General features: G+C 38.1%; 1 protein-coding gene across 1 annotated transcript; it reads left to right on the forward strand.

Moving 5' to 3' along the window:
* The first annotated feature begins 6061 nt into the window (after positions 1-6061).
* Positions 6062-6967, forward strand: LOC143021990 (serine/threonine-protein kinase pim-3-like). Its single transcript, XM_076179918.1, has one exon. It carries the CDS (start codon positions 6062-6064, stop codon positions 6965-6967), a length of 906 nt encoding a protein of 301 aa, XP_076036033.1.
* Positions 6968-16427: the final 9460 nt, after the last annotated feature.

The raw sequence follows: 16427 nt of genomic DNA on the forward strand, positions 1-16427 counted from the left end.
TGCTGAAGAGGGTCACAGTTGGTGATCGAAATATACAGAACGTTCGACATTAGTGTCTCCTTTTTCCGACTGTGGGATAAAAAGTATATATATATATATATATATATATATATATATATATATATATATATTAAAAAGGATTACAAAGGCAAAGCATGCCGACAAGAGACCTTTTGGTCCATATCTAGGTCGGATGCGAGAAAAAAAAAAAAAAAAAAAAAAATATATATATATATATATATATTTATATATATTAAAAAGGATTACAAAGGCCAAGCATGCCGACAAGAGACATTTTGGTCCATATCTAGGTCGGATGCGAGAAAAAATCGTAATAATAATAAATTAATAAATAAAAACTACAATAATGTAAATAACAAATATAATACATAAATAAATGCATAGGTATAGTTAAATAATAAACAAACAGGTAAATAGTAAATAATAATAAATTGACATATAACTAATAATAAATGAAAATCAGACAGACAAATGATAAAAAAAAAATAGTATAAAATAAATAATAATCATTACAGCATCTTGCTTAGGTGTTTATCTAAATGATTCTTAAAGCTTCGAACTGAACTACATTGCACTACCTGTGCAGGAAGTTTATTCCATTCATTAACTACACGGTTGGCAAAGTTGTTTCTACCCACTTCCAAATTGAATCTATTTCCAGACAGTTTGAGACCATTGTTTCTTGTCTGATTCTCATTCAATGTGAAAATTTGGTCACTTTTGATGTTGTCATTTCCCTTTAAAATTTTAGAGACCTGTATCAAGTCACCTCTGAGTCTACGCTTTTTTAGGGAAAACAGATTTATATGTTTTAGTCGATTTTCGTATGATTTATTTTTGATATTTGGAGTCAGTTTTGTGACTCGCCGTTGTACTTTTTCCATTCTGTCAATGTCTTTAATGAGATTCGGTGACCATACGAAAACAGCATATTCCAAATGTGGACGAACTAATGATTTATATAGCTTGTTAATGAGTGATGGACTTTTGAAATCAAAAGATCGCGCAATCAGTCCTAGAATCTTATTTGCTTTCTCAGGGGCTGAAATACATTGCTTGGATGATTTGAGGTCGTTACTGATAATTACGCCGAGATCTTTTTCACTATCCACTTTTGTTAACGAATTTCCAAATAACTTGTAATCGTACTTACTGTTATTTTTACCTATGTGCATTACCTTGCATTTACTTGTGTTAAATTTCATTAGCCACTTTTCAGACCATTGCTGTAATAAATCTAAATCTTCTTGAATATCCAATTGGTTTGAGTGATCATTTGCCACTCCGCACAGTTTTGTAGCATCAGTAAATTTGGAAACAGTAGATTTTAGTCCATAGTCTATATCATTTATATATACTATGAATAGAAGTGGCCCAAGAACGGAACCCTGAGGAACTCCACATGTAACATTTTTCCATCTAGAAGTTTTTCCATTTAAAACAACTCTCTGTTTTCGACCATTCAACCAATTACTAGTCCAACCTAATAGGCTACCACTTATTCAGTGTAAAGCTAATTTAGTAAGTAGTCTTTCGTGTGGGACGGTATCAAAAGCTTTTGCAAAGTCTAGATATATTAAATCTATATTGTTTCTTTTGTCATAACTCGAGATAACTGTGTTGTAGAATTCGAGTAAGTTAGTCACGCAAGAACGTTTTCGTCTGAAACCATGCTGGCTATCATTTATCAAACGGTTACTTTCTAAATGATGTTCGATAGCATCTCTGATGATAGTTTCCATTATTTTTCCTACGATTGAAGTCAAACTTATAGGCCTATAGTTATTTGGCTTCTTTTTGTCACCTTTTTTGAATATGGGAGTAACGTTAGCTAGCTTCCATTCTCTTGGGACATCTCCGGATATGATGGATTTCTTGAAAATAATTTCTAATGGAACAACAATCTCATTTTTCATTTCCTTTAAGATTCTTGGATGCCAACCGTCAGGTCCTGGTGTTTTATTAACTTTGAGTTTATCTATACACCTTTTAATTTTTTCTTTTGTTATATTTACCGTAGTGAGTAAGTTTACCCTAGACTTTTCAAAGGTTTCAGTTTGGAATTCACTTTGAGGTGTTTCGTTTACGAATACCGAGCTAAAATAATTGTTTAAGATATTACACATTCCTTCATTTGAATATTCAAGTTGACCGTCAGCAGATAATAGTGGACCAATGTGATTCCTAACAACCTTTTTATCTCTAATGTAACTATGGAATTCTTTGGGATTCTCTTTGGATTTCTCAGCGATGTTCATTTCGTATTGTCGTTTTCTTTTTCTTATTGTCTTTTTTAAATCTCTCTGTATTGATACATAACTTTCATAGTCATTAGATGCACCCGAGCACTTATATTTCTTATAAGCCTGTCTCTTTTTAGCAATACTTTTTCAGTTTCTTTGTCGAGCCACTTTGGGCGAGCCTGATTTGGGGGAAGTCTGTCCTTAAAAGGAATGTAAGTTTGAATCATCTTAGTGAGCGTATTTTGAAATATTTCCCACATCTGATCTACAGGTCTTTCGTTTAATTTTGCCTCCCAATCTGTAAGCTGAAGCTCCTGACGTAGTCCTATGAACTGAGCTTTAGTGAAATCGGGTATTTTAGAAACACAAGTATCTATTCTAAAATTGTTTAGGAGTTTGAATCTAACTAAGTTGTGATCGCTATTTGCAACAGATTCACCGACTTCTACATCAGTTACCATGCTTTCGCGGCTAGTGATCAATAGATCGAGTAAGTTTCCATATCTTATGGGCTCTTTTATATGCTGAATTAAGTAATTGTCACCAAGAAAATCAATCAAGCGACTACCTATATGGCCATGTTCAAGGGTCATCCAATCAATGTCAGTAAAATTGAAATCACCCATTATCAATAAATCCCGGTTGCAGAAACTAGACAGTTCTTGAAATAACAGTTTGTCGTCTGCTAATGACAATGTCTTTGGCCTATATATTACACCTATATTCATTTTTTGTCCATTTGTTTGGGTTAACTCAACCCACAAACTATCATATGCATCCTGTTTCAATTTCTCTAAAACACAAGCATGAACATTGTTTTTAACGTACAACAGAACACCCCCACCTTTCTTGTGGTTTCTATCCTGATGAAAGTGTTTAAATCCAACAATATTGATATTATATATACATATTATATGTGTATATATATATATATATATATACATATATATATATGCATATGTATATATATGTATATATATACATATATATATACATATATATATACATGCATATATATATACATATATATATATATATATATATATATATATATATATAAATATATATATATATATATATATATATATTCTCCCGTCTCCCCTGTCCTCCCCCCATCCCCCCATCCCCCCATGATCACCTCCCCCCCAAACCACCTTCCCCTCCCTCCCGCATCATTACGTTAGTCCTCCAACTTCAGCTGATATTCTGATGTCTGAAGTTATAGATAGAAACAAAAATAAACAAATAAAAGTAAATTTGAAAAAATCACACTGCGTTGGTAATAGTTAGAAATACCATCACATTACTCCTCCACCTCCACCTCTTCCACTTCTCCACCTCCTCCACTTCAACTCCACCTTCCACCTCAAACTGCTGTAAAGTCATACGACCTCCACATTTGTGTCGCTGGGCCTCCTCTCCCCACCTCCTTTCCCCCCACTCCCAACTCCACGCCCCCCACTCCCCATTCCTCCCCCCACCACGTCTATCTCCCCTTCCCTCCTCCCCCTCTCCCTCAAAATATTCTTTTTCCCTCTCTCCTTTTCATTCTCTTCCCCCCCCCCTTTTTTTTATCCTGTATCTTTATCTCCCCCTCTTCTCTGTCCCCCTTTTTTCTCTCGTCTCCCCTTTCTTTTCTCCCCTTCAGGCACCGGTGGGAAGAGTTTTAGGTGGAATTCTTAAAAAAAATTCTTTCCTTATATAAATCTTGTATAAATCCTTGGAAGGGAAAGATTTATATAAGAAAATAATTTTTTTAAGAATACCACCGTAAGGATCATTCGGTGGTATTCCTAAACAATTCTTTCCCTATATAAATCTTATATAACTTATATATAAATCCTTGGATAGGAAAGATTTATGTAAGGAAATGTTTTTTTTTAGGAATACCACCGTAAGAACTTACGGTGGCATTCTTAAAAAAAAATCTTTTATGTAAGAATCTTACGGTGGTATTCTTAAAAAATATTTCCTTATATGAATTTTTCCTTCCCAAGGATTTATATAAAAGTCATATAAGGATTTTTTTTTTTTTTTTTTTTTCTTTAGGAATACCACCGTTAGGACATCCATGGACGTCTGAGCGTGTTGCTATTAACCCATTCAACTCCGATGACAAGATGTCTTGTCATTTGGTCAAATAAAACAAAAAATCATAAAACACCAAAATGTTTGATCAAACACCAGAAAAATATGACGTCAATCCTCGCTTCGCTGCGAGCGAAGCGAGGATTGACGTCATATTTTTCTGGTGTTTGATAAAACATTTTGGTGTTTTATGATTTTTTGTTTTATTTGACCAAATGACAAGACATCTTGTCATAGGAGTTGAATGGGTTAACAAAGTCCGGCCACACAGACACATCCTGTACAAAGGGCCAAGGTTACGGAGTCTGAGGCACTTTTAACAACGTCTGGTGGGAAATTCTCACCACCATCCTGTTTGTGTTTGTGTGTTCGTATGTATGTGTATGTGTTGTATGTGTATTCGTATGTGTATGTGTTGTGTGCGTGTGTATGTGTGTGTGTATTCGTATATGTATCTGTTGTGTGTGTGTGTGTGTGTGTGTGTGTGTGTGTGTGTATTCGTATGTGTGTATATGTGTTGTGTTTGTATTCGTATGTGTGTATATGTGTTGTGTGTGTATTCGTATGTGTGTGTATGTGTGTACGTTTGTGTATAAGTGTATGTTTGTGTGTGTGTGTGTATTCGTATGTGTGTGCATGTGTTGTGCGTGTATTCATATGTGTATGTGTTGTGTGTGTGTGTGTGTGTGTGTGCGTGTGTGTATGTGTGTATTCGTATGTGTGTATATGTGTATGTGTTCGTGTGTATATATGTTTGTGTGTGTGTGTGTGTGTGTGTGTGTGTGTGTGTGTGTGTGTGTGTGTGTGTTTGTTTGTTTGTGTGTGTGTGTGTGTGTGTGTGTGTGTTCTGTTTGTGTGTGTTCTGTGTGTGTGTGTGTATGCGCGCGCGTGCGTGTGCGTATACGCTTTTTTTGCAACAGAAATATCGTAGACATTGTTGTTCGCCGGAAATAATCAGCGTTTCTATTCTTTGGGGCAAAATTACCACCGAGAAGTTGGATACATTAAAATGTCAAAGATTTTTTTTTTTTTTTCTGCGAGAGTGAGCAGAAATTAGCTTGTGCGCAAACTTTGCCTTCTCCGAAAAGTACGCGCGCACCCATGGCGGCAAAGTCGTTTCCTTTGCAATGGAAGCGCTAGAGTTAGAAGAGACACACACACACACACACACACACACACACACACACACACACACACACACACACACACACACACACACACACACACACACACACACACACACACACACACACAGAGAGAGAGAGAGAGAGAGAGAGAGAGAGAGAGAGAGAGAGAGAGAGAGAGAAACAATTATTAGTTTGACGGTTGGCAAGTTACCATATTTTTAGAGAATTTATAAGTTGATGTTTGGGTGGAACTTCTTTATTGAATGAATTTTAATATCATTTCAAAAACTTGTGTGCGCATATTTTTTCTTTGTGTGCGCTACTTGAAAAACATATGTGTACGCGCACAGTCTAGAGGGAATGTTAGTAATTACCATTGAAGAATTATTAAAAGGACTTCTTCCAACACATAAATACACCAACGTTGACATCAACAGATACTTTCGGTTTGGTCAGGAATTTGCGTTCCGTACCCACCGAACAACGTAACCACGAGCGCGCTCAGTGACCCAATCTGTGATGCGAACTTGGGTCACGTGATCGGTCGCGTCGACCTCCAGGGTCGAAGACATTTAGGGAGGGATGAACAAAAGCGAGGACACCAATTGGAGGGACCGATTTGAGGTGCAGGAACCTCTCGGCGAGGGCGGCTACGGGTGTGTTTACGTGGCGAAGGACCTCGCCAGCGGCACCCAGGTCGCGATCAAGAAAGTCCCCCTCTCCGGCGTCGACTCCTGGGGGTGGCGCGAAGGGACGAGAGTGCCCATGGAAGCCTCTCTCCTGCACAAGGTCCAAACCGTTCCTGGGGTTATCGAGCTTTACGAATGTTTCGTTACAGACAGCAATTTTTACATGGCTATGGAACTTGTACCCAAAGCGACTTCGATATACGATTATATGGAAAAATGCGGCAAGCTCCCCATTCCACAGATAAAACGGCTCTTTTGTGACATCGTAAGGATAGTACAAAGATGTCTAAACGCAGGCGTTTCTCACAAGGACATCAAACCAGAGAACGTCTTGCTCTACGAGGATACAGGCTCAGGGGAGCTTAGAATAAAGTTAATCGACTTTGGATGCGGGGAGACGATTACAGGTTACATGGGAACACACACTGGCGGAACAACGTTTTACTGGCCACCAGAGTACATCGCCGACGGAGAGTTCCTGCACGTCCCGGCGACAGTATGGAGTCTCGGGACCCTCCTGTATTACCTGGTGTGCCATGACGACCCGTTCTACGACGAGAGCGAGATCGAAAAGGGTCGCCCGCCTTTCCCCGAAGACCTTCCCCGGCAGTGCCGCGACCTGATCACGAAGTGCTTTGCCATGGACCCATGGGAGCGGCCCACCCTCCACGGCATCTTGGCCCACCCTTGGCTGAAGGGTTTTGGCCGCTCCGAGGACGGGAACGAACTCGAGCCGCCCGATCCCAAGCTCTTTCCGCCAGATATCTTCAGGAAACTCGAGGAGCGCGAGACGAAATAGAACCCCCAGGCCCCAGTGAACAATACCAAACGTGGCTTACAAGAAGGAAGTAAAAAGGAAAGTACGCCACAAAAACAGAAGAAGCAAAGAAAGAAGTGGTGGATACCACTGATAAAAATTAAGCCCACGAGACTCGTCAAGAAGCCATTTAAGTTGCTAAAATGGACGAATATATTTTGCCTGAGATCTGAATGAATTAACAGGCTCCCTCGGCTCAAGAAGAACGAGTTTATGGAAACGGTGACAATACGGCTTCAACTTCCTCGCTCAGTTTCTCTCAAGAACATTGATCTTAGTATCCATCAAGTTAGTTTGGGTATACGTGTATCTACGAAAGAAAGTCATCAAAGTCATCTACAGGGCTCAAGAAAGTAACAGAAAGATTTTCAACGGAAGTCCATAAGACAAAGGGCTCAACCCGAAGTTTCGACTCTGCATTAGATGAAGATTCTCAAGTTATGAATTTTTGGGTAAAAGAAATCAAGCAAAAGGGCTCAGTATGCTATTCAGCTGATCGTTTGTACAAAAAGCACATCAGGAATGTGGAAAGCTAAATGGGAAAATGCAAGGTTTCCGTCATAATAAGGACAAGGATGAAAAAAAATCCGTTTGAAGGAGCCATACATAGTTACATAGAAAGGGCACACATATATGGGCTACCAGAGGGAAGGAAAGCATCCGTATAACATCTAAACAGACACAAAAAAGAGCCTAAGAGCAAAAACGCTCTTTACATCATGACAGTGACAGAGCTGAAAGAAGCCTTCGTCAGAAAGAGCCATAAAGAGTTAAAGAGAGGGCAAGAAAAAGTTCAGTAAAGGAATAAGTCTTAAAGAGCCATGCAAAGGGTGAGATCACTCTCCCCTCAGCTGAATAAAATCGCCTGGCGGCATAACAGAAGAATTACAAGACATTCAGAACGCAGTCGGAGGCCTGAACTTGAGAGCTGCTCCTCTCAGCTGAATAAATTGCCTGGTTAGGGTGTCGTTACTTGCGGCGAAGGTCGAGGAGGTCGCGGTTCGAATCCTGCCACCGGCGAAGTTGAGTCAAGGGCATGGCTAATCAAATCCCACGCTACAAAGTCTTCTGTAAAAGGCACCGTCCTAGCTTCCCGGTATTAGGGAGTTTGTGACGTTAAACCATATCACTATCACCATATATATATATTATATACATATATATATATATATATATATACATATATATATAATATATATTATATATATATATATATATATATATATATACATATATATATATATACATATATATATATATATATATATATATATATATATATATATATATATATATACTAGACAACCCGTGACTCGGTGGGTCAAATAATATTTCAAATGATACGTTGTTAATAAAATGGTGAATAAAATCTTTATTAAGACAATGGTATTATATTTACAACATTCTTTGTACAATTTCAATGATTTAAAACCACTTTTTTTTCCCTTTGCTTAACTCTACTCAACTCAACATATATTTGTCCATGCTGTACCATAATGTATCTTTCTGTCTACCAAAATATGCATTCATTCTGCTCTGGAAGTGTATCTTCAACCCATTGTTAACATGTCATATCACGATCTTTTTAAAGCAGGTTATTTTTAGCTTAAGACTTACCAGTTTTGTGGGGTCCTCGTGCTTTCTCGACGGAAAGTAAACTGGATACAGGCGCTCTCAAAAAATAAAATAAAGAGAGCCTCCTTAATTATGCTTATGTTATGTCACGTCTCATCATCCCACTCCCAATCCCACTCCCACTCCCAATCCCAATCCTACTCCCAATCCCAATCCCACTCCCACTCCCAATCCCACTCCCACTTCCAATCCCACTCCCAATCCCACTCCCACTCAAAATCATTATCATTCAGGGAGTCCCATGGGACTTGAGCGTGTAGCAACGTTTATAACTATAAACTTTATGATAGATATACTATGTCACTATCACCGTATAGTATAAATCACAGAAAATAAGTTTCTATATCAAATTGAGTATAACTTAGAGCTCTTACCTCTATTCAGGAGACGAAGGCAGTGACTTGATTAGTTATGAGAAGTGAAATGCAGAAGATTGTGACGTCATGTCGTCGTTGCTTGGACTACGAATCATATGATTCATACGGTTCGTAATATTTTAATAAACTCATTATGCCTCATAGATGCTAATTAAGGAGTTGACTATACTTTAAATACTGAATATGAAAATTTAATAAGTATATATAAATAGATATATATATATGTATATTGGATCAAATAAATTTTTAAATGATACGTTGTTATAAGAAGTGAAATGCAGAAGATTGTGACGTCATGTTGTCGTTGCTTGGAACAGGCAGTGACTTGATTAGTTATGAGAAGTGAAATGCAGAAGATTGTGACGTCATGTCGTCGTTGCTTGGAAGACTACGAATCATATGATTCATACGGTTCGTAATATTTTAATAAACTCATTATGCCTCATAGATGCTAATTAAGGAGTTGACTATACTTTAAATACTGAATATGAAAATTTAATAAGTATATATAAATAGATATATATATGTATATTGGATCAAATAAAATTTTAAATGATACGTTGTTATAAGAAGTGAAATGCAGAAGATTGTGACGTCATGTTGTCGTTGCTTGGAACACTACACATCATATGGTGTCGTGACGTCATGTCTCTTCTTCTGATTGGCCGGTCCTCAGTCGTAACGTCATATCTCTTCTTCTGATGTCTTCTTCTGCTTGGCTGCTCCTCAGTCGTGACGTCATATTTATTTTTCTGATTGGCTAGTCCTCAGTCGTGACGTCATATCTCTTCTTCTGATTGGCTGGGTGACGGTTTCAAGCTAGCAAGATGACAAGCAAGATTATCAGAATTTTATAAGTATATATATACATATGTATATTTATGTATATATATATATATATACAAGCCCCTGGCTTCGCCAGCCCGGCTGCGCCGGGGGGCTTGGCCTGCGGCGCACCTCGCTTCGCTCGCGGAGGGCTACGCCCCACCTTCAAACAAAGGCTATAAAATAAGCAACTGTAAATTATTCACCTCTTTTATTTTCGTCATTTTTGTTTTTTAGAAAAATATTTTTATTTAGACTTACGCCCAAGATCCGCTCGAGTCCCAAAGATCCGCTCGAGCCCTCAAGATCCGCTCGAGTCCCAAAGATCTACTCAAGTCCTCTAGATCCGCTCGAGTCCCAAAGATCCGCTCGAGTCCTCTAGATCCACTCGAGTCTCAAAGATCCGCTCGAGTCCTCTAGATCCGAAGGAGAAGAAGAAGAAGAAGAAGAAGACGAAGAAGAAGAAGAAGAAGAAGAAGAAGAAGAAGAAGAAGAAGAAGAAGAAGAAGAAGAAGAACGCGAAGACGAAGAAAAAGAAGAAGAACGCGAAGACGAAGAAGAAGAAGAAGAACGCGAAGACGAAGAAGAAGAAGAAGAAAAAGAAGAAGAAGAACGCGAAGAAGAGGAGGAAGAAGAAGAATGCGAAGAAGAAAAAGAACGCGAAGAAGAAAAAGAACGCGAAGAAGAAGAAGAAGAACGCGAAGAAGAAGAACGCGAAGAAGAACGCGAAGAAGAAGAAGAACGCGAAGAAGAACGCGAAGAAGAACGCGAAGAAGAAGAAGAAGAAGAAGAAGAAGAAGAAGAAGAATACCACCTGACCCCGACTTCTTCTTCTTCTTCTTCTTCTTCTTCTTCTTCTTCTTCCTATTGGACAACCTTACACCCACCCGATGTCCCCAAAATACCACGGATTGAAAAACGGGAAAAACTGGAAAGACTTTATTTTTTAAGTTACATTGATATGTATGTATATATATATATATGTATATATATATATATATATATATATATATATATATATATATATATATATATATATAACTGAGAGTTGACACCTTGACGTGGTGGATAGGCTTGAGAATCTTAATGATTGCAAAAGCTATGTCGATAGAAAGGAAATCTCTGCAGGGTCACCCATATCGAACAGGTTTTGTAGGAAAGATCAGACAAAGAGCAGCTCAAACACTCAGTCGCAGGATTCACTGCTAACTGGCACGTCCTTGATGGCAAACAGCGAAATTGGGCACCCTATAGATATAGGGCTTCACCGAATATAAAGAATAAGGTTACACCAGAGAAATATCTCACCAGAAACCAGTTGGTAAGGAGGTGAGATTACTACCAACCCCCCTTCATAGCCAACATGAATATGAATAGCACAATCAAAACAAAACCGGGCGTTCCTGTTGGATCATCGTCTCCTAAAGGTCCAACCGCATTGCCTAGTGTGCTTACGGGCAGTGTGCCACCGAATGTGAGTAAGCACTGTACAAGCAGATCCAAGCCTTGGACATTAAACAACATGAAGAAAATGAAGATCTATACCTACAACGGAAGAAGCCTTTCAAAAGACCACAAGCTGGAGAGTTTAATGGAAAAACTAGACAACATCAGGTGGGACATTGTAGGACTGAGCGAAGTCCGAAGAACGGAAGAAAAGCTGATACAATTACAAGATGGTCACCACCTGTTCTACTATAGAGATAAGGACAAAGAAAGATCTAGTGGAGTAGGATTCTTGATCAACCGAGAGGTTGCTGGTAACGTAGTCAAATTCAGTAGTTTATCGGACAGGGTAGCTTGGATTATGATTAGGCTGTGTAAAAGGTATACTCTAAAAATAGTTCAGGTTTATGCACCAACTTCACAGAGTTCAGACGAGATGAGACGTGCATTGAGGTGTTTTAAAAAAGAAAATAAGCCTTACAAAGGTTAAGGACAATAAGAAGAAATTTCAGTTAGAAATAAAAAATAGATTTGAAGCCCTAAGAACTAACGAGGACAACGTGGAAGATATTGATTTGAATTTAGTGAATATTATTAAGGAATCAGCAGAGAAAGTAGGAAGTACAAGAAATATTAGAGAAAAGAAATACTCCCAAGCTACAGATGACCTAATTAAAAGAAGAAGGACCATGCAGATTAAAAGCAAGAGAGACAATATAGAAACAGTAGAACTAAACAAGCTTATCAACAAGAGACAGAGATTAGAGAAAACAAAGAGAAACATGGATGAAATAGAGGAAACTACTCGGAAAGGTAAAATTATTAATGTGGCCGAGCGCAGACGTGCTTTAGGAAGACAGCAAAAGATATGTTTGAAATATAGAAACGGAGAAATAATTAAATGTAGAGACAAAATGATAAAAAGAGTAGAAGAATTTTACCAAGAGCTTTACTCGTCGAAGACCGTAGTTGAGTCAGTAAATTCATTTGTAGAAGTTAGTTGTGTACCAGAGATTACAAAGGAGGAAGTAGAATTTGCTCTAAAAATTATGAAACGTGGAAAAGCACCTGAGGAAGATGGCATATCAATAGATCTGTTGGAAGACGCAGGTAAAATAGTTCATATTAAATTAGCTGAGTTGTACACCCAGTGCTTACGTCAAGAAAGCATTCCTGATGCGTGGTGCAATGCTATAGTGATTTTGCTTCATAAAAAAGGAGACCAGAAGGACCTTAGTAACTATCGACCGATTAGCTTGCTATCAAATGTATATAAAGTATTCTCCAAGATCCTTACAAATAGACTAAGTCAAGTTTTAGATGGAAACCAACCGAGATAACAGGCAGGCTTTAGAAGCGGATATTCAACTCTAGACCATTTGCAGGCGATAAACCAACTAATCGAGAAAACGACAGAATACAATATACCTCTATGTCTAGCTTTTGTAGATTACGAGAAGGCCTTTGACTCGGTAGAACAAATAGCAATACTAAACTCGCTACGCAAACAGGGTACAAACAAACAGATCGTAAGAGTTTTAGAAAAGATTTATGCGAAAGGTACCGCTATAATTCGACTACATAAAGATACAGAAAAGATCAAGATCGAGAAAGGAGTACGGCAAGGCGATACAATTTCACCCAAACTATTTACAGCTTGTTTAGAAGATATTTTCAGAAGGTTGAGTTGGGAAAAGAAAGGTTTGAAGATTAATGGCGAATATTTGAACCACCTAAGATTTGCGGATGACATCATTCTTATTTCAGAAAGAGCAGAAGACTTGCAAGATATGCTGAGCGATCTAAACAAGGAAAGTCTCAAAGTAGGTTTAAAAATGAATAAGAGTAAAACCAAAGTAATGTTCAACACGAAAGTTCAAAGCAAAGAGATTGTAATTGATGATGAGAGTCTTGAGGAAGTTGAAGAGTATAATTATTTAGGCCAGATGGTGAAAGTGACGAAAGATCATGATAATGAAATAAAAAGACGCATTACAATTGGTTGGAAAGTGTTTGGTAAGTATAATAAGATCCTGAAAGGCTCTCTACCTTTATGTTTGAAACGTGAACTTTACAATCAATGCATTCTACCAGCAATAATTTACGGGTGTGAGACTCGGAAGCTGACAAGGGCGATGGAAACAAAGCTAAGGACTGCACAGAGGAGAATGGAGAGATCAATGATGTGAATAACACTGAGGGACCGAAAGAGAGCAAGTTGGGTGAGAGAGCAGACTAGAGTGAAAGATATTGTAGAGGCAGTAAAAGAGAGGAAGTGGAATTGGGTAGGTAAGTTGGTGCGAACGACTGATGAGCGATGGAGCAACTGTGTTACTGAGTGGACGTCGCGAGATAGGAAGCGTGGAAGAGGTAGACCAGACAGAAGGTGGAGAGAGTATATATATATATATATATATATATATATATATATATATATATATATATATATATATATATATATATATATATATATATATATATACTGATGAGAAAATTGTAACCATACAGTAGGTTAAAAGAAGATGAACACTTATCTGAGTGGGGTTCAATCTAAAATAGATAAGATAATTATGTGGTCGCCAGACCAGATGCATGAGATATATAAGACAAGAGGAAAGGTGCCTATAGACGATGGGTCTAACTATCTAGCGATAGTTAGACCCATCCTTGACTATGCGGTACAGTTTTGGTCTCCGTCCTACAGAATGGACATAAATTCACTAGAATCAGTACAGAGAAGAATGACCATAATGATACATGGACTCAAGAAATTTGCCTTACGAAGATACCTGGGTGCCCTTCGTTCACGTTCGCAGTTTTTTATGCTGTGTGAGGGATAGCGATCACATACAACATCCACCCTACTGCATCCATACCTTTTGGTCATGCCAACTAATTCACGCAAAAGCTTGTCTGCTAACTGACCAAATGTGACAGGGATGTTCTGTGCATGCTGAATGAAGGCCATTCCATCAATAATCAAAGCTGACCCCGAAGGTACCTCTGGCACACATTCAGCCCCTTTCTCCAACTCGTGCATCAAGTTTGATTTGTTTGTTTTGCAAATGGTACCATTACTATTTCCCAAGGGCAATGGCACTGGTGTCAGGGAATAACCCAAGAGATTCTTCAGATCAACCTCCCTGCTTTTGCCAATGATTAAAAGGCGATTGAACATTTCATTGCTTGCCTTAAGTAAAACAGTCTCAGACTGAACCTTTGTTGTTGAGCTTTTCAAAACTGTGGCAAAGGTCTTCAGTTTATTTGATTAAATTGGCTCAAAAAGTTTTTCAGGCTCTGCTTTCAGTCTTGACTCTTCAAAATCTTTTGCAGCGTTGACACCTTTGCCATAGGCACTCCCAAGGTCAGCCCTCACATTTTCTGGTGCTACACTACTAGAATAAATATTTAACAGATCATCCCTAAGTATTCAGATGGATTAACCATTGATTCAACAGTTGAGACAATATTTCCGATGACACTTTCATCTTTCTGAATTCTAGATTCATCCAGGTCTTTCCTTCCCCTCTCAGTTTCTCCCCTCCCAGCCATATTTTGGCATTCCTTGGCTATTGCAGCACGTTGGTGATGGCTTAGCAACCATCTGTTCACAGCTCCCTTATTCAGTGTAAGGCCTTTCATACCACCTTTGGTTTTAGAGTCTCTGTTAACTGTTTGCTCAATGGAGAGGGCTTCCCGTCGTCGGGTTCTTGAATGGGCAACTTTGACATATTTCTCCCCTTTGCAAATTATACACTACTCTGGCAGCACATGGCGATTTCTTCTTGATACCGACGGTTGTTTCAGGCCAGCAGAACATGAAGGAGTTAAGCTCAGCCTAGCACTTTTTCGAGGTGGAGTTGCAGTGACATCTTCTGGGTGGTGTTATTCAGTTTTGCGCAACGTTTGATAGCCCTTTCTATCTTGGTCTTATCAGTAGCACTGTATATGGTACCCAAGTCCATCTAAGTTCGCACACTCTTCAAAAGTTTCTGACAATTTCTCGGCAACACCACGTTGTATACCATCTAGATGTTTCCATTTCTTAGTACACTCCTTAATTTTTGTCAAACAGTTCTCAGAAATAGGTAAAACAGCGTTTTTTCTTCATAGACAATGTGAATGCAGCAATCAATGGGGGCTGCCATCTTGGAAATCCTAGCAATCTGATTGGCTAATGTGTCACGAGCCCCCTATTGCTTAAAATGGAAACTAAGAAAGTACAATGTTGCCCCCTATTATCCACAAGGTAAACTAAGCCTTAATGGTATGATTAAAAGGGGCTAATAAAAAACTTTGGAGCAACTTTTGAAGTGGGAACTTTTTTAAATTTACTTGAAAATTACCTTTTCTCTGAAATAAAAAAGAAATTAAGTTGCCCTTTGAGAGTCACCACGAATTGACGAAAACCGATTTTGCCCCATGGCCTATTTGAGGAAATGGCCTTTGTGCAAAATCTTACAAAGGAGTAACTTGACACCACTAGACAGCCATAATTTTGACAGAGGGAAGATCAACAAAATCAGGAATCGGTATTTAGAAGTTGATGCTTGCTGGAGTGAGAAAGTAAGCACTTTACTTAAACAACAAGAGGCTGACGTAGTAGATACTAGGCTCCTGTTGAATTTTATAGATAATTCATGTGCCCATTTAGAAGACCGATTCCCTGAAAATGAGGTACATTGTGGTTTCTCATTCGGTAGTGAATATGTTAATGTCCTTTGTCTTAAATATTATTATTTTGTGGCTAAAACTCCAGAAATAACTAGTTAGTTTAATGATTTCAAAAATTCTGCAAAAAAAAAAAAAAATTATATATATAATACAATTTTACATAACTGGTTGCACTTGCTCTTCAGAATGAACAGTTCTATGATTTGACAAATTTGATGGATATTTGAGGAACCTTTCCGGCATCTAGTGCAGATTGAGAGAGGGTTTAGTCTAATGAATGAAATAAAAAGCAAACTTAGAAATCGTTTAGGAGAATGTCATTTGGATATGCTTATGAGAGTAAAAAGCTACCTATTATATGGAAATTAAATTAATTTAGATAGTATATATAAAGAGTAGGTGAATGTCTTAGACAGAAAGAGAAAAAACAAAGGAATAGAAGTTACAATTATACATAGGAGAACTAGTAATAGGCATAATATGAA

This window comes from Oratosquilla oratoria, chromosome 43, assembly GCF_046742065.1.
Source record: "Oratosquilla oratoria isolate Oo_2021 chromosome 43, ASM4674206v1, whole genome shotgun sequence".
Classification (NCBI taxonomy): Eukaryota; Metazoa; Arthropoda; class Malacostraca; order Stomatopoda; family Squillidae; genus Oratosquilla; species Oratosquilla oratoria.